Source organism: Myripristis murdjan, chromosome 14 (assembly GCF_902150065.1).
Source record: "Myripristis murdjan chromosome 14, fMyrMur1.1, whole genome shotgun sequence".
Lineage (NCBI taxonomy): Eukaryota > Metazoa > Chordata > Actinopteri > Holocentriformes > Holocentridae > Myripristis > Myripristis murdjan.
This window is the reverse complement of record NC_043993.1, coordinates 10997683-11017214: the sequence shown is the minus strand read 5'-3', so window position 1 is coordinate 11017214 and position 19532 is coordinate 10997683. Positions and strand designations below refer to the sequence as shown.

Here is a 19532-nt window from a genome sequence, read left to right as displayed (position 1 = left end):
TTTGGAGGGTAAAAGTATTCCAGTTTTTGAATTATGAAGAACATCCACACTCTGATATAATAGAATTTGAAGTATTCTGAAACTCAGCTCTGTTAAGTGCAACAAACATACCTAATAAACCCAAATAAATCTCGCTGGCCAGGTGCCTGGTAGGAGCAGTATGCCTTAAAAAGAGGCTCATAACTGGTCATGCATTCAGATATTCACAATTTAACACCTCATCTCTTATTGGAGAAGTTTCACTTCCTCCACAGATCACACATCCAGACATTGTGTCTTTTTTGAGGCTACTCTAGGTGTTAGGATCAACAGTAATATGAATGAGAGAGGTCAGTCTGCAGAGCAGTCAGCCCACGCCTCTCTCTTTCACTTCCTTCTCTCTCCCCCTCTCCTTCTCACTGTCCTTCCCTGCAGCTGATACAGTGTCTGGCAAGTTTGAGATACTGTTTCGGATGCCTAGGACACTGAAAGAAAGGCAAATGTTTAATTTACGAGAAAAAAAAAAAATTCTGTCGCCAAAATGTGAGGTGAGAAAATTCAGTCTACATCAGTATGCCTGAATATTGTGCATGAATACGGTATTTTTTCTCATGCATTTTGAAAGGGAGGCACAGAGAAAATGTAGGGCCGAGAGAAGCTTAAGCTGCGTGTCTGTGATTTGTGAGCGCAATGGAAGGATTTAATTTTGGGCTCCTGCTCTCAACCCAGTGTATGGAGCTGAAGCTGTTGGCCATTGGTTGTTTTCAGAGATCTCAGCTGTAGATATCCCATTCTGAAGAACGTCCAAAATCTGCCAAACATGATGGCACGCAGTTTCTGTCATAAAAGTGTGGCACATTTATGATGGAAACAAGTACATGTTGCTGTTGTGTTTACTGGCAAGTTGTGCTTCTTACGATTGGCTTCAGTTTTCAGTTTTCCACATCTTGTGTTGAGTATAAGCCTATAGCTAGATGCAGAGGGATATTTTGCTGTCATCTGGGAAACATCTGGTTAAAAACTGCGTATGATTTTATACAGGTTTAGATTACAAATGAACGCATCAGAGGAGTCACTTACCCCTTTCAAGAAGTGTTTGTTAATTTCTAGGTGGATTCAATCCCTTTTATTCTTGTTCTTTGAAGCTCTATACAGTATGTGGATCAGATGGTGCATGTGTGTTGTGAGCAGCTGCTCCTGGTGTGCTCCATTAGTGCGGTACATCTGTACATATACATGCACGCACTGTACCAGGCTGTTCTGTGCATTAGCAATAAAGGAGAGTGTATACCGGAGCGCGCACGTTGACCTATAAACCAGCAAAAATAGTTATTTTGCTGTCTTGCTCACTTTGGCCTGCAGTTATTTTAGCAAAAATCACGTGGTATAAGCACAGCTACCTATTGTGTGTGCTACCTATTGGTTGAACACCATGATAGGCCACTGTTCATGCTCCGAATGACACTTAACATTATGGATACAAACTATTGATTTTGATAGAAAGGAGGTGAGTATCTTGTCTTTGTCTCTAAGGGAATGACTGGTACTGGTTGTTTGAAAAGCAGGGGCCTGGACTTGAATTTGGTGAAAAAGTAAATCAGCTACTGTAAATTGGCTGAGAGGGTGTTACTGATACTGGTAATTAGTTAAGTGAGACTGCCCAAGCTTAGAGCTCTTTCTCAGCTATTAGTCCATTTGCCTGGTCCAAATAAGAGTGAATCTGTTACTTTTGTTTGTTTTCTATCTGGTCAGATTTGGTTTCACACTGCACAGATTAAGTGGAGCGTAAGCCAGAAAACATTTGTTGAGAGGCATGTAGGAAGGGTCAGGGCTGGAAAATTTTATTCCTTGTTCGAAAATACACTCCAGTGGAAATTGTAAGCAAACCTTTTGCAAGTGTGCATAGAATTCCCAGAAATTAACCGAGCACAAATAACATGAAGCCAGTGACGCATTTATATTTGGCGACCCTGGCAGTAATCCTGCCTTGGTGTTCCTGACAAACAAATTTTCGAGATGTCACTCAGTGCAAACTCTTGTCAAAGCTCTGGGTTGTGTTGATCCACTCTTTCCAACGGAGATGTCAGTATGACCAGAGATGGTGACCCAATGCAAGCTGTAAAAAAATAAAAATAAAATAAAATTCATTGTCCACTGTCAGCAGCTGGGTTGAATCAGGACTGAATTGTGTTCTCACTGCGATCAAACTGGTTTGCTTGGAACCAGCTTGAGACCGCCTCTTGTGAGTAGTCTCGGACCAGTTTTTTTGGTCCACACCCATACGTAATTACTGCATCTACACATTCCCAAACAAACCTCAACAGGGGGGTAAACACACCAGGGTTTGATTCAAACAAACTAAATACTGCGTGTGTGAATGCACTCCACTCTTATTTATTGACTGAAAGGTCATTGTTTGGAGTAGCCAGCGTTGTTTATAGGTTTAGAGGGTGTAACTGAGACGGAGTATTAGAATGTAAAGGCAATGGATAACAGAAAGTACAGTAAACAAAGCCTGTTATTGGTTAGGAAGGAGTAGCTTATAGCAGTTGTATTAGCACTGATGATTGTTTGAAAAGGAACACCTTTGATTGGTCAAGGCTTTGGGTGGGGGTCTGTGGGTTGGGTTGTTGACCAGAGTTGAAGTTATCTCTCTGCCTGTCTGTCATATCTTTCTCCAGTGTATCAGACCAGAGGGCCCAATCCTTGGCAGCAGCCACACCTCTTTGTCATGTAGCTAAATTCAGCTCAGTCCTCACTAGTAGAGGTTGCATCGAGTTACATTATGAGGCGTGCAAGCTCTCGTCAGTGAAAATGAGAATCAGGCAAAGATAAATTATTATGTTATCATGATGTGTGCGTAGTTGTGTTGTGTGCTAACAAGACTTTGGAAACAGTTATTTTTCACAAAAAGAACATTATGTTAAAGATCGTTTCATAAATTTAGACAATTCAAAGATTCAAACATAGTATAATGAAGGCCTAAAAGACTTTAAAACAGTTAAAAATATATAAAATATATCAGTATAAGCTGTCGGCTGTTGGACAAATTGTTGTTTTAAACATTGGTACGGGCCCAGAAACCAGTGCTATACACTGAAATATTTTCTCTTTTAGACATTTCACTGTGACAGAAGATGAATATACATACAAACATACAGTTTCCACTGTTAGAAGAATGAGATGAGGGAGACTCTGCAGACACGTCAGTATCAGCTCTTATTCCTCTCAACCTGATTCCCACTGGGCTCAGCTCTATCCAGCAGTGCGCTAATGTTCTGCTGTCAAATCGTAGCAATTCTTTCCTTATTATTAGAGACAAAGTGGAAGGTTACCTCATTACACACATTGGGCTCTTAGCTTTGTCCATTCTCACACAGACTTACAGATCAGCTACATCCAGAGGTTTGGCATAAAACACTTTAAGCAGTTCACTTCTGAAACGTTGACAAATTCAAGCAGTAGGGCTTAATATTTTATTGAAATATTATAAAATTACAATATGGGAAAGTACAATATCGTATTGCAGGGGCTCTTTGATAAAGGTAAAAAATATGTGACAAAATATGATTATAAATGAAGTATTGTGGTGAAACAGATGCCCTTGCCTACTAATTGTATTCTCCAGGTTTAAGAAAACGTCTTTGTTTGGTACAAATGCCAGAAAAAATAATTTCTGGTTAAAAATAAAAAATTGATGCAAAAAAAAAAAAAAAAAAAGTACTCACAGTAGCTGTGAGTACATTTTTTTCAACATAGTTAATATGACGCTCTTTCTGTGTAATGCGCTAGATGTAATTAAAAATTAGACCTATTCTTTGCCTCTGTCAGTCTGGGATATCCCTCATGTTTCATTTTGTCCTTTCCACTCATGTACGTTACACCCACAACATGTTAATTTGTCCTTTCACTGGTTTAAGCATTTTCTCATTCTTCCCTCTCCACCATCTTCTTTCTTCTCAGATTTGTTTTCTTATACCCCATTCTTCTCTTCTTACATAGGATCTATCACATAATATCTTTTTGCCCCCCATATCGTATTCTTTTTCTTGTAGTCCTTGTCCTGCTGCATAGTAGTATGATACTGTTTCTTCCCTGTTTCCATAATTATAGTGCAGCTTGTACAGTGTGGTGCCAGTTGGAGCAGTGAGACATAGTCAGTCGTTCCCTTTTTTCCTTCTCTGCAGAGCAAAAAAAAACAAAACAAAAAAAAAAAGCAGCAAAAAAAAAAAAAAAAAAAACATAATTACAGCACGTTATTCTTGTTTGAGCAGTGATTCTACTGCAGGCCAACTGTCTTTTCTCTCTCTTTCTCACATGCAAACACACACACACACACACACACACACACACACACACACAAAAACAGACATCTTGCATGCACAAGACACATTTACATACACAGGAGCAGAACACAAATCTTTCAGCATTTCAGCACAGCATATTGCACAAAGTGAGAGAGTGAGGAAGCAAAGTAGAATGGAGAGAGAGAAAATGTCTGCAGCAGAAGTAGCTTTGAGTGGCTTCCAGCATTGTCCTGACTGACAGAAAGGATTTCTCTGTTCTGCCCCCCCCCACCTTCCCAATATGTGTGTGTGTGTGTGTGTGTGTGTGTGTGTATGTATGTGTGTGTGTGTGTGTGTGTGTGCGCGCGCATGTGTACACTTCAGCTGTTCCCGTACTGTAGCTGCGTGCAGCCAGCAGCATGCAAATAAGGTTCATAGAGCGGGCACATAAAGCCCCGCAGACACATGGGGAGGTAGTGTGTGTATGTGCACGGCCATATGCTCCTCAAACACAATTAAACTCTCTTAAAACCCAATATGACGCTTTTATACTGAGCTGGACTTTGTGTTTGGGTGGTACACTTAACTGCATGCATATTACAAAGCTAAATTACCGAGTGAGAGAAACCCTTGAATTCTGTAGTGGTGTGGAGAGGAGTAATTTGGTTTGGTTACCACCTCAGATTTTATTTTGGCTAAACTGGGGCATTTAACTGAATTGCTGAACTTGAGGTTTTGGTGGCCATAATTTTCAGATTATGATGAATGTGCTCAGAATGTATGGAACTGTCAGTAGGCCTTTGATTTTTTTTTTTTTTTCTTTGTGGATGTAGCCAATCCAGCCTTGGGTGCTGCCCCATCCTGTTGACTACAGTCTAAAGTCTTATTTCAGTGTCGTGCACCACATTTACCCAGAGTCCTGTGGGGCTGAATAGGCGAGGTGTGGGGGAGGGGCCAGTAGAATTCCGTGTGACTGAGGCATCGGAATGCACCAATCGCAGGGCGGCCCATACCCGCACAACAATGGCTGTACTATTTCAGCTCTTTATTCTCATTATCCCTCTGCAGCAAGCCAGCATAGCCTGGCCATGCATAACTTTGAAGCTTGTTTGGCATCATAACCTGTGTTTGTGTGCGTGTGCCTCTGTCTGTGTGTCTGTGTGTCTGTGTGTAGTGTGTGTGTGCACGCCTGTGAGACGAGCCTGGCATGTAGCTCAATGTAAAATGTGTGATATAAAAGTGAAGAGAAAGAGGCACAGAGGGAAATGGGGGTCGATGGGAGGAAGAGAGATGGCCACTCTCCCACAGATGTAGGCCTTAATGAGATTGATGTGGAAGTAACACTCAGTATGCCCAGAGCTGTCACAGCCCAGTCTTCATTAATAGTATTAATGAACTGTCTGAAACTCCTTATGCTTCATAAGGAAGTGCTACTGTATAAAGGAGCTATTTCAAACCTAAACCCTGTTATTTTAGACAGTGTACATTTAGCCAAAATTAAGAACATCATCCTAGCCAGAGCATTTTGCCAAATTGGGAAATTTTTAAAACAGAACCAATGTGAGCCTTACATTCATCTTGTTCTGATATAAAATGGTTCTTCATATTGTTGCTTTGTCTTTATTCATTAATGATATATTTGGTTGCCATTTAATGCTTTTTCAGCAGCACATGCTTCTGGTGTATCTGAAAATGGGCCTTAAACAGCACATACATCCACAAATATCACTACGTTAGATCAAGAAGCAATGCCAACCTAACCTGAGAGGTATCTTTCTGCGAGAGAATTTTTCATTCTCCCATAATATACACACCTCATCTGTATCAACACAATACAGTGTATTATATCAACGTAAAGGCTTTAGAATCAATGAAACAGAAACATCTCACAGATTGACATAACTTTTTTTTCCTGAAATATGGTGTTTTTTTGTGTGTCATCCAAGTAAAAAATTCCTGTTACAGCAGAAGTCTATGGGAATGATGAATCAGCAAAGACATGCCCAACTTTGGTCCGTTAAATTAGGTTAAATTAGGCTGAAATCCAAACATAGGAAGGCTTATGGCATGACAGACCAGCATGTCAAAATACTGAATGAAGTTACAACTCTTTATCCCTCCGTGTGTCACATTATGGAGTATGTAGGCCCCATCTTGTTAAGGATTTCTGTTCTGTGTCTCCCTGTGCAGGTCGTCTCGGGTTCCCTCATCCAGGAGGGGACAACCCTCTGCCCCTCAATGGTAAGTATGGTCGCCTATTCCAGCTACCAAAGCCTCACAAACATGATAGATCAGGAAATGAAAACATAATAGTTTGGGAATTCAGTTCTAAAATCAAAACTACAATCATCTAGGGTAATCTCTAAAATATACAAAAGATGTAGTCTGTAAAGTGGTTAGGCTTTTTTCAAATAATTATGTCATTTTCAGAAAGTACAATAATTTGATTTTGTGCTTTCAGTCATTATGAAAGTGTTACTTTTTTCAAGCAGCAGATTTCTGACTCGAGAACAAAACTCATTGTCAATTTATGTGAAATTATCCAACCAATTAGCTGGCGAGGCTAAAACCCGAAACATGTAGTTTGCTGCTTTTTTTAGAATTAAAACCCAAACCTTCAACTTTGGAGGGATGATGAAATCATTTTCCCTTAGTAGCTGATATATTTATGTGAAACCCACAAAAATGTAATGTTTTTCTCCAGAAAATCTCTATAAAGGTTTAATGGAGTTTAAGCAGATGTGTGCAGATAGTTGAGTGGTTACGTCTGCCACCTCTCTAGCCACACATGTACCTTTACCCTTGTTTCCCTTACTCTGTGCCCCTCCCTCGTTTCTAAATGTACAAACCATTTCAATTACTGAATTTACATAACAAGTTAAATCAAGTATTTTTGCTGTTTGTGACCAACAACAAAAATAGAGATGTTAGGATGACTGAATTGAGGCAAAGACCTGGATGGAGTGATGAGAGATTGGATAGATGGATGGCCAGATGAAATAAGGGGAGGAGAGAAAACGTGTCATCAGGAAGAGACTTAGTCACCTTAACTACTAATATTAATCCTACTTTCTTGGCCTATAATATGTTATATATGACATACGTTTCTTTTTTCAGGATATCAGTCTTTTGGATTCCAAAAATCCTTTCATTTCTAAAGACAAATTACTGCCATCTTGTCATTTATGTGCTTTTTGGTTTTTATCTCTGAAATGTATGCAGTGTCACGCTCATCACTCAGTTTCATTGCGTTATGCTGACTCTTCGACTTCTATTAGCATTTCCTCCTACATCGTATAAAAATAAAAAAGTTTCTCTTCCTAATATTTGAAGAAAATCTGACAAGTCCATTTGACATGCTGCAGTTTCCACAACAGTGATTCAGGATTCATCTCCTCCTCTCTTGCCCCCTCTCTCTTTCCTTGTCAACATATAATTGCGCCATAGTAGTTTTTGCCTTCTGGTCTTGAGCCAGGAGGCAGAGCAGGAGAGGTCAGTCGCATCGTCACAGAGATCCACGGGTCACATGCTAAGATCACATGTTCAGGAGTCGTCATCTGGCCCTGAGACAGATGGTGCCAGAGGATAGACAGGATTCAGAGGTTACACACCAGCTTTCACCCTCTTTCTCGCTTTCTCTCGCATAAACATACACGCACAAATTGCATTCATCTTCCCTTTCATCTGTCTCGCTCGCTCACGCTCGTTTTCTTGCTGTATCTCCCCCACACAGCTTTCTATAAGCTTGTTCCTCCATCTCTTCGAATCTATTTCTCTCCCCCTCGCACACAGACACACACATGCGCTCTTTTTATAGCACGCTCCACTCTCTTTCAATCTGCTTTTCTCTCTCTTTCATGTCTCTCTCTCTATTTCCCTACAGCTCTTTCTGACCTTACCAATAGTTAGTGTGTCCATCTGGGCTGTGGAGTCCACTGGGGGAGCCGAGGATTATTGCTTGTGTGTTCTGACCACTTCTCCTCTTCATCTACTCCACGGCTTTAGAAGGGTCAATGCTTCAATCTCTCCACTCTGCACTTCATTTTAATTCAGATCCACGTCCATTCATTTCAGTCCAGCTCAGCGTAAAGAAATAGTACTGTACTATGGACAAATCCAGTAGATAAGCACTGAGGGAACGAGCGAAAAGAGGCTTCCTTATGCAGAGTTTTCATAGAGATGTACACCAGACTTGGGTTAAATACTATTTGCAGGTACTCCTTCTTGTGTTCCCTTTGCCCTGTTTGAAGGGCAAGATGGGTGGAGTTTGTCACATGTAATGATATTTGACACCAGGCCAAATTAATTCAGTCATAGATTGTTTCCTGAAAGCTACCAAAATATGGTTCTTTGGGTGAAACCTACCCTACCCCAAAGAGGAATTGTAGTAAAAAGCACATCCCACCCACCTGACACTTCACATTGACTAAAACAAGCACATCCAATAATTATTTCACCTGTCAGGCATGCACAGATCATAGTGAACCTTCCTGTGGGCTGACGAACATTTGTTAGAGGCAGGAATTGGAGATCCGTAGCGAGATTTTTGCAGGAAACAAAATCAAATGTCCGAGGAACTTAGCATTCGCAAAATCTGAGAGGGTGGAGCTCCTCAGGGCTGCAAGGTGGTTGCAGGGTTAGAGGGACTGTCCTGCAAAGGAGAGGTCTTAGGTTCAAACATCCTACCAGCTGATGTATCCTTCAGATGGACATTGAATCCCAGCCTGCTCATTTTAATTCTGGATAAGAGCTAATTTTGTTGGCTTTGACTGTTGAAGACTGTATAATAAAAGCATGAAATTTTTATATGTCGCAAACCAAGGTGTCTAAGGCAACAGAGATTTTGAAACACTTGAGGCAAAATGTTGTCTTTCTAACAATGTATAACGTATTTTATTATTATTTATTTTACTTTTACACCACAATGATTTTATGTATTTAATTATTTTCCTCTTCACTTCATGTCTGCTAACCAGTGTTATACCACGACAAGGTGACCTGCTGTCATTTGATGAGTTTCTCCCCTCTTTATAGAGCGCAAACACGTCGAACACGCCCTGTCTTTTTCAAAATCGAGTGACATAAAAGTGTTGCCTTGATGTGGCCTCACTACAACTCTTCCTCGCACCACTGAAGCCTGTGTCCACATCCCTTCAAAGGAAATGGACTAGTAAAATAAATCATTCTGTGACTCCTGCATGGATAAAGAAGTGGGGCAGCAGTTCCACCGTGATCCCTCCGTGTTCAGGGCCATTTGGCCTATTATAAATATATTGTGCATCTTTTATAATCACCCTCTTCTTTGATTTGTTCCACATGCAGCCAGGAATTATGGCAGGAGACGAGGTAAAATGTGATAACGGATATGCTCTGGCACTTTCTTAGCACAAAATAACAGTTCTGCGGCCTTCAGTATTGTGATTGATTTTGTGATGTTACTCTGTGCTGTTGTGGTTTTGTTGCTTTTGAGGCGTCTGTTGTTAAATTAATGCACATGTAAGTTTTGAATGACCCTGTGCTTTGCATCCGTCCAGTGAAGTGACAGAGTGTTTGTGTGCATGATTGTCTAAGTGTCGTGCCTTGTTTTGAGCTTGTGAAGGGGCCCGTGGGTTTCCCTGTACTTTGTGTCTCTCTCATGCTTGACTTTGCTGTGCATTTTCCCCACGCACTTTGCAAGTTCACTAAGATGGACGTCACAAGTTGTTAGCATCACATTTGTTATGGTCCTGCTGAAAGAGACACATGGCTAGGCACATGGCCTGACACACACACACACACACACACACAAACACACACAAACACACACACAATCACAGTACACACTGTAAGCTGAGGGCTTACTCCCTCACATAAATCTGTATAAAGCAGCTCAGGGCAGGTTGGATGGGAGCAGGAATAGGCCAGAGAGGACTTAACCTCCAGGACACACACACACACACACACACACACACACACGTCCTTATGTGTATATCTACATAGTTTCACAGTGGAGTGTGTGTAATTTTGTCGGTTGATGTGTGGGTTTGTGATTGCATGGGCAGGCGTGTATGGGTGTGTGTATGTACAGTATGCATATGTGTGGGTGGGTGTGTTTGTGCCTGCATGCTTGTTCCGTCCTGCACAGACACAGCACAGTTGGCCGGGCTGAGTCATGGCATCTAATTAAGCTCAAGACACCTAGATAGAACAAAACATACCATGACATTCAGTACATTTCTCAGAGAAATGAGTTGTAATGATGACTCTGATGTTTTCAAAGTGTATAATATCTTTACTCCATCTGACTGAAGCTGACATCGTACCACTTCACACCCTTGACTGTCAGTATTTGTTTCTCCCAGTTTAAGTTGAATAGATATACAAAATTATTTGAGAGTATAAAATGAGGAACTGCATTCCCTTTGTTCTGTTGTCTCCCAGCTTTTCAGCATTTTGTTTTGCTTTTCATCCCTACATATATGTTTTCATGTCTTGCAGGTTTTTTGTTTTGGTAGCATTATCTCAATCATATTCTTAGGCGTTGTACACACTAGTAGATTTTAACGGTGCTGGAAATGCTTAGTGTTGCAAAATTTCAGTGGCAGTGCACACCCCATAAAAGAAAACCAGAAAACGCTTGTTGGAATATTTACAGGCTTGTTATTTAAAATGTAGCTGTGGTAATGCCAAAGAGGTGGGCACAAACAAAGCTGACATCCATAAACTATGTAGTCTCTCTTCCTACTTGGTTTGTTATACATGTTTTCCAAAATCTGGAGTGAATAGATAGTGCAGCTACATGAAGTAATTAATTTGTTCTCAAAGAGACACGGTTGGAATTGTTTCCATGCAGTGGGTGTTAGGGCTGCATGATATTGGGGAAAAAACTGACATTGCAATATATTTTTTTCTGCTGTGTATATATTGCAATATGAAAAAATACAGGACATTTCACCAGATACATGCAGTGTGTTATTCATGTACAATTACATGATTAACAATCATAGTTTCATTTGGTTACATTAAGAGTCCATCCTCTTGCAGTTTTGGTATTTACATGTAAGCTGCCATCTTTAGTGATAGTCAAATGTATGCTTAACCTGTGTGGTGGAAGATAAATTACCATGCTGGCACGGTTGAGGATGACAAAACTTAATTTCGAGGAACAAAAAGGTTTATATGTATGCCGACAAGATGTAAGTACAAATAGATTTGGATACTGCAAGTTTTGTGTGTGTGTTCTGTGACATTAACTGTTTAACTTTTAACCAGTGCTGTGATGAGGTGCTGCTGAAAATGGGAACACACACACACACACACACACACTAAAAAGCTGCCTCGTGTCACTGAACGCTTGCCTCTAGCATCCAGATGACAACATCTGTGACAGTAGCCGTGCCTCGTGCATGTTCACAGGCATGTGATCAGTGCATCAAACAACCAACCAGGCAGGGCTCATTTTCAGGTTGTGGTCAGTGATTAGTGCTTTGGTTATTTGATAAACTGATCAAGTGCACCCCTTCACCAGAACACATAGCGAACGCATCGCTGTGCATGTAGAACCTGCGTATCATTAGCAACAATCTCTGTATATCCATGGGCCCTTAAATCAGACAAAAGTATTAAATAAAAGATAGACTTTCTTACAGATGAGTCACGGAAAATGAAAACCTTGCCAGTTTTCCTTTTGTATCAAACAGCAAAAAAGTTGTAACATGAAATGGTAGCGTTACAGTACCACTAAAAAGTTTTGACACACCTTCTCATTCAGTGTTTTTTCTTTCTTTTTTTATCATTTGCTACATTGTACTGTGGATTAATGCTGAAGACATAAAAACTATGAAAGAGCACATGGAAGGAATTATGTAGTAAACAAAAAAGTGTTAAACAAACCAGAATATGTTTTAATAATAAAATAAAGAAAAACCATTGAATGAGAAAGTGTGTTCAAACTTTTGACTGCAACTGTAATTTGCTTTACTTGATGCTGCGCATCCCACGATGTGACTGTTGCACATTATGATGTGATGCTGAAACAAAATACTGTGCAGCCCAAGTGGGTGTACAGATTTAATGTGGGAGATAACGTTTTTGAATAGTTTCTCATTTCCAGAACAGTACACTGGTTTTTGAGCCACTTCCAAAACTAGATGGATGTATCAGAACATTGCTGCACGCTTCAAACTGCCTGTGCCCAAGGCCATAGCCGAAATGTTTTACCACAAAAATAAAGAAAAATACGTTCTCTTCACCCCCTTTGGAAGTGTAGAGAAGGGTGAGTCAATGTTGTCATGGCAACCGCATCATGCAGGTGTAGCCAGAGCCAGGTGGATGACTTACAGGCAATGAAAAATGTCAGTAAGTCACACAAGAAGCCTGCAAAATGCCAATATCCAGCTGTCATAACAGCTTCAGTGCTGTGTCATGATGTTAGCGACCCCTGCTTGCCGTTGACCTCCCAGTTCTCTCCTCAGGAAATAAACCTCTTCCTTTGCTCTCTTCCTCTCCTCTCCTCTCCTCTCCTCTCCTCTCCTCTCCCACAGGCCATTCCTCCCTGTTCCCCATGGAGGATGGCTTCCCTGATGATGAGCGTGGCGACCAGGGTCTAGCGGGCCTCGGATCGCCGCACTGCTTCCCTCACCAGAACGGAGAACGCGTCGAACGCTACTCGCGCAAGGTCTTTGTCGGAGGACTGCCCCCAGATATAGATGAAGGTAGAGTGCACACACTTTGGTAGGAGGGAGGGGGAGGGGAAGAGAGTTTTCACAAATCCCTGGCCTGTATTCATATATGTGCAATGCACAACCTGTTAGTGTGATCCCTGCCTGCTGGACATCCGTAAATACAGTCAGCCTTAAATATGAAAAATGAGGCCACTTTGAAAAGGGAAGCAGAGCTCAAACTGTTGGATTTTGTCATCAATCACTGTGCAATCAGTTGACACAGCATACTCTCATACTGGCAAAATATGTCAGTGCAAAAATTTCTCCCAGTGATCTCTTTTTATCTTCATACCTTCTTTTGGTCAAGCATGTGAGCCCTCAAAAACAATACATAGACTGGCAGAAAGCACAGCATCCTGGAGAAGGAATAAAAGTATGTGAAATACAAAGGGTGCAATGGCCAGTACCACATTTAATCAGCAACAATTGATCTGAAGACATAACCTGCTTAGGCTGCTTTTCAAGGAGAGATCCACCATAAAGCAACAGCTATTGGTGCTGGAACTTGGCACCTCTGCACCCATATTTTGTTTGGTGGTGTATATTCCTTAAATAACCAGCCAAATGTGGGTTATGCAACATCATAACACACAGAGAAGTATAGCTGCAGTAGAGGTTAATGGCAGAAAGTTCTCGACTATCTAAAGCATCAACTATGAACATCAAGTTTTGGTGTCAGTTCAACAGATTAACCAAAAAAAAACCCCAAAACAAAACAAAACACAGGCTTATTTCTAGACTACATTGTGCCCATGTTCAATAATCATACAAGGATAAATCCATTTCAGAAGAGGATGAATGACAGACCATAACACAATGCAACGGCAAGACATTACATTTTGAGTGAAATGGGTTAGTCACTTTTTCTGATGTGGAAAAACTCATGTTTCCGTGTTTCTATTAATTTTCCACTTAGTCGTATTGAATGGAACAAATTCATGCACACTGTCTAGGATCTGTTGAGAGGCATTCTGGGAAATGTAGCAAATCAAAAGTGGGAACAACAAAAAGCAAATAATATAACATTAATAACATTAATATAACAAATAACATTAAGCACCATAGATTGATGGCATATAACACTTGATATGTAAGGCTAACTACAAGGTTTTTATTATTTGCCAATTAAATCCAAAAACATTTCCATAACTACATAACAAATCTTCATGACTGTATTTCTGCAGTGTAGCGAGTGAAGCAGGTGTAGTGTAAGGGTATCAAACTCAGGATTTTTTTTTCCTGTTTTTTTTTTTTTTTTTTTTTTTTTTTTTTGGGCATTTCATTGCAGTATTTCAAGCTTTAAAAAATCTGGTGACTGCCAACCAGTCTGAATTCTGTCCTCTTCTTTCCAGATGAAATAACAGCCAGTTTCCGGCGTTTCGGTCACCTGTTTGTAGACTGGCCTCACAAAGCAGAGAGCAAATCCTACTTCCCCCCAAAAGGTATGTCAGATTGTCTGCCATCACAGCTTATTTATACTGTACTGTACCATTATGCAGTAATAACATTTTTTTTTCACCAGTACAATTAATGATCCATTGAAGAAATTACTTTGGCATCTCTGGACACAAGTAATTGGGTGTTTCATACATTTAATCCATCAAACTGATAGACTATCTTATGTGTGAAAAAGGCATATGTGTCTCTCGGTATCAATTTTTACTGTAGGGTTAGGAAAATTCAAATACCCTGCCTTATGTTTGTATAATTCACACTATTTATATGTGCGCATCAGCCTGGTTTAGCTTCCAGGCTGTTTTCTGGTTTGCAACATAATAGCACTGGTGCTGCATTTCTGTCTTCTCTGTCTGTCTGTAAGGGCTGTACCCTCCTGCTGTGAATCCACTATGTCGTGATCAGGAACGCAGCCACAATATTCAGCAAACAGAATTCCAATACGATGTTCGGTCAATACTTTGCACCACCAGCAGCATGAATAACCCTGCCCTGTTTCTGTGTAGGCTACGCCTTCCTGCTGTTCCAGGACGAGAGCTCGGTGCAGGCTTTGATCGATGCCTGCATCGAGGAGGATGGCAAGCTGTATCTGTGTGTGTCCAGCCCCACCATCAAAGACAAGCCGGTCAGTGTAAACACGCACACGCACACTTAAAACACCAACAAGCCCATCTGTTTGTGTCCTCTGCTGTTTCATGCTGAACACTCATCTGTGAGTGTTATTCAGACAGTAATACTCAGAGATTTGACTTTTACTCAACTTAACAAACAGCTCACTGTACATATTTGCATATATTAAGAGGAGTTGTATACATATAACTTACTGTCTCATACTCTGTGCTTTCTAAAGCTGTTTCAAGTATATCTGGTGCACACTATATAATATCACAACTGATTTAGGCATCCCAGACAGTCACAGGCAAATTTGCAAGATCAAAGTGAAAACGGCGTGTCCTAAAGGTCAGCATGTCAGGTCCTGATCTCCTCTTGCAGTCTGTGACTGTCTGAGACGTCCAGATCATTTTCCAACATATTTGATGTTTTAGTTGTTGTTCTTATCGCATGAAGCGACACGACAAGCCAATTTGTCACATGCGCCAATTAGATTGCAGCAGGTTGGATCTAGCAACATGTTCCAGCTGCATGTTTTTTATGGAAACAATGGATATGAAAGCAGCTTTTTTCATGGTGTAATGCACAAACAAATTCTGTGGTTAGTTGCTGTTGATCCATTGTTGTTATTTTTGGTGCTAACATGCAAATGTCTACAGTAGTAAGTCATTTGCCTTTCCATTTTGTGGGCTGTTGTCCAGTGAGGCCCCACGTATCTGGCCTACATGGCCAACATGAGACTATAGAGTCCTTTGTTGTTAAGTCTCATAATGTGCAGACTTGCGTCGCTGCTTCATCCTAAAGTGTGTGCCCTATTTTGATGTAAGCCGGGATTCGTTCGCTCGGCAAATGCGAGATGTCCTGCAGCGTTGTGTAATGTGCCTCTGGCCATAGACTTGAGAAAATAGATCAGAGCTGTTTTATTCTTGTGGTTGCTTTAGTTGGGGCTTTACTGTGTAGTTTTTGAATCAAAGAGAAATAGAGCTGAGCCCTAGTGGTTTTGTGTTTAACAGGTCCAGATCCGCCCATGGAACCTGAATGACAGCGACTTTGTGATGGATGGCTCTCAGCCTCTCGACCCCAGGAAGACCATTTTTGTAGGAGGCGTCCCTCGCCCTCTCCGTGCAGGTATACTTAATGTTTATTTTATTTGCTTATATAACATTGATGTTTAAAGGGCATGGTACAAGCTTGTTCTGTAGATTTGAATCCTGTGCACATTTGTTGCATGTTATCCTCTTTGTTTCCCATCCCGTCATTATCCTTTTAAGCAGAAATACCTATAAAATAGGGAGGGGGAATATGGACAGAATCGAATATCACAATATTTTGACTGAATACCTTGATATTGTTATTGTTGGGATGACTATTGGTGCTTTCACAAAATGTTTATTACATAATTAGATTGTTGATAAATATCATAAATGGTGTCAGAGGCAAACAGAGGCAAATAACAGAGCAAGAAGAACAGTCTAATAAATTCAGAAAATTGCTTCCCTACACTTTAATGCAGACTTTAAACCAGGAAGAGATGACTCTTATGCCATATCACAATATCATGATATCCAAAATCCCAGACGATATCTGGCCTCACATTCACAATGTAATGTATGATGTATGTAATGTATTGTTATATTGCCTAGCCCTACTTTAAAACGCAAATACAAAGAGTATATTCTTCACTATTTTGCTGCTCAACATTACTGTATGCATCTGTGCATTTCATGCTCTGCATATGTTTTACGAAACATCAAATAAGCAAAACTAAGAAGCCCTCCTCCACCTGTTATGCTTCATTTCCGCCCAGTCTGCCAACTGTGAACAAAATGCATGTTTCACTGAAGGACTGTGAGAGCTGATTAGCTTTTGTTCATTACAAACATTAAACCTGCTAGAGACTGCAGCTAAAAGAGGCACTACACGGCGCTGCTGAAATCAGCTTTGACCTACACCCGTCCCCATCAGCAAATATTCTTTGAGGCATGTTATATTGGCATGGTGTATCAAACAGCATTTTAACACAATAGCAGCAATGCACTGTGTGTATTAATGTTTTCTGGACTGCTGTTAGCTGTGATATGGAAATTATTCTGCAGTAATGGTAATGGCCAAGGTCATAAGGGCCCATGCACTTGGGTTTAATTTTATTCTTCTCTAAAACCTTTTTTTTTTTTTTTTTTTTTTCAAATTTTGGTTACAAGATTTGGTTCCCACCTTTTCTAATGGCATGATCTGACTTATTTTCCTTTGTTTCAAGATATTGACCCCTGTTTCTAGACTTCTGAAACAAAACTGCATTGGAAGTAAGATTGAACAATTAATCAAAATATTATCGAAAATCACGATATGGCCAAGTGCAATATCCAAATCAAAATGTGTGACAAAATATAAATAATTTTAAATGCAGTAATGACATGATTCAGAAGCCCTGTTCACTACTGGCATTAAAACATGTTTTTTAGCAGTGTGTATGTGAATGTGCCCTGGACTACACTCAAGAATCAGCTTCTGAACTGATGTCCTCTGCATAAGAGGACATACGTATTCATTCACGTGCCAACAGCGTCATATGTAAGCACGAAGCAAGAAGAAAGAACAACAACAAAAGAGCAAAATGGATTTTCGTGGATGGAGTATACAAGAAACACGCTGTCTGCCTCCCGCCTGTTAAAAATAACAATTCTTTTGGTCCCTGCAGACGCAAATGATGTATGTGTTTATTTGCATATAAAGCAGAGAAGTGAGATACGATCATAAGTGGTTGCTCGAGACGCATGTGGAGATGCTTTGCCACGCCAGGTGTGAACTGACGCACTTAGAGCTGTCCACTTGTGATCGGATCACTCAGGACGCACGTCAGTGCCAAAGAGGCCTACACATCTCTCAGTGTGATTTATATAGGCCTGCTACCTCAGCAGAAATCACATCATCATTTACATTTTTTCAGTGACCATGAACATTATGATGCAAAAATTTGCATTTCTACTAAAATCATGAATCGTTTTGTAATTGCAATATCATTTTTCATTCTGTTTGTAACAAAGCAGTGTTTTGCCACCCTATATGGCATAATTGCTCTTTTGTTGTAATAAAAAGTACGATTTTAATGCTAGAATGTGAGATAGCAAGAGGAAGAACAGTTTTTGCAGTCAATCCACTGGCAGTCCATTGGGAGCTGCTCTCATATTTGAACTGTCAGACCCTGTTGCGCTTTAATCCACATGTATTGATGGCTTAAGCTCTCAGAACAGCAACCTTTATGAACTCAGTGTGGGCTGTGTGTTTGTGTTTACTGCATAGCTACATCTGCATAGATTTGTGTATTCTACCCAAGTGTCTATGTTTATATGTTTGTCTGTATTGGCTACACCTGTGAGTTTGTCTGTATCGGCTACACCTGTTGCCAGTCCACCTAATTTGGTGGATTCGGCTTATGTGTGTTCGTGTGTCTTGTGCTTCAAAGAGTTCAAATTCGCCCCTGTGTATATTCAGCTCACATGTTTGTGTTTTTCTTGCCCTCTGCAGTGGAGCTGGCCATGATTATGGACCGTCTGTATGGCGGAGTTTGCTACGCTGGCATCGACACAGACCCTGAGCTGAAGTACCCCAAGGGAGCGGGGCGGGTCGCCTTCTCTAATCAGCAGAGCTACATTGCTGCTATCAGCGCTCGCTTTGTACAGCTGCAGCATGGAGAAATCGATAAACGGGTGAGTGGAAGGAAAAGAGACCTCAGGTTTTTTTTTTTTTTTTTTTCAGTCTCCTTCCTCCTCCATCTATCTCCGCATACTTCACTTCCTGTTCTGTTTCTCTCGTCCTCTCCCCCTCTCTGCCCCATTTCTCTGAGTGGCTTAAAAGAGATAAAAGCTGCTATCTGTTTTCATTCAAGAGTGCAAAATGCAAGAGGATATACAGAATTCATTTGCTTATTAGTCAAAGTTTGAGCTTTGCTTTGATGACAACAACTGGATGAAACAAAATCATGTGGCATCAAAGGGAATATTTTTATCCTCCTGTTCGTTGCATATATGGCTGTGTCTGTATGTGTGTATGTGTGGGTCTTCTCTTCCTGTTGCTGATAGCGCTGGGAGCCGAGACCCATTTGAGAAACTGGTTGAGGAGCCAGTTCTGGTGTTTCCAAAACAGACCAGATCAAAACAGTCTCACTTTATTTAATCCTGTAAATGACAGCTTCAACTCTGCTCTGTTCTTAAATATATCTAAATGTGCAAATTTTAGCTCACAATCAAATTGTTTTGCTTTGCACTCTTTTCTTGTGTGCTGTGCAAGGCATTGGAACACATATTGATCCTGGGCTAGTATTATGTGTTCAGTTACATTCGCCACACCACACAAGCAGTTTCTTTTTACCTGACCTGTACAGACACTGAAAGTGTATCTTTATTTCCATTAAGACTCTAGTTTGTCCTCACTCCACTGCTTTGAACATATTAGCTACAAGGTAACTGCTTCCATTCTTTAGAGTATTGAACTGAATGCA

General features: G+C 40.6%; 1 protein-coding gene across 1 annotated transcript in view; it reads left to right on the top strand.

Moving 5' to 3' along the window:
* cpeb4b (cytoplasmic polyadenylation element binding protein 4b) overlaps positions 1–19532 on the top strand; it is a 38320-nt gene that overhangs the window by 14083 nt on the left and 4705 nt on the right. Inside the window, exons 4-9 of the mRNA XM_030068208.1 lie at positions 6456–6506; positions 12788–12958; positions 14320–14409; positions 14929–15047; positions 16048–16162; positions 18560–18741. Of these exons, the coding sequence (XP_029924068.1) occupies positions 6456–6506; positions 12788–12958; positions 14320–14409; positions 14929–15047; positions 16048–16162; positions 18560–18741 (728 nt within the window). The remainder of the gene's footprint in view (positions 1–6455; positions 6507–12787; positions 12959–14319; positions 14410–14928; positions 15048–16047; positions 16163–18559; positions 18742–19532) is intronic.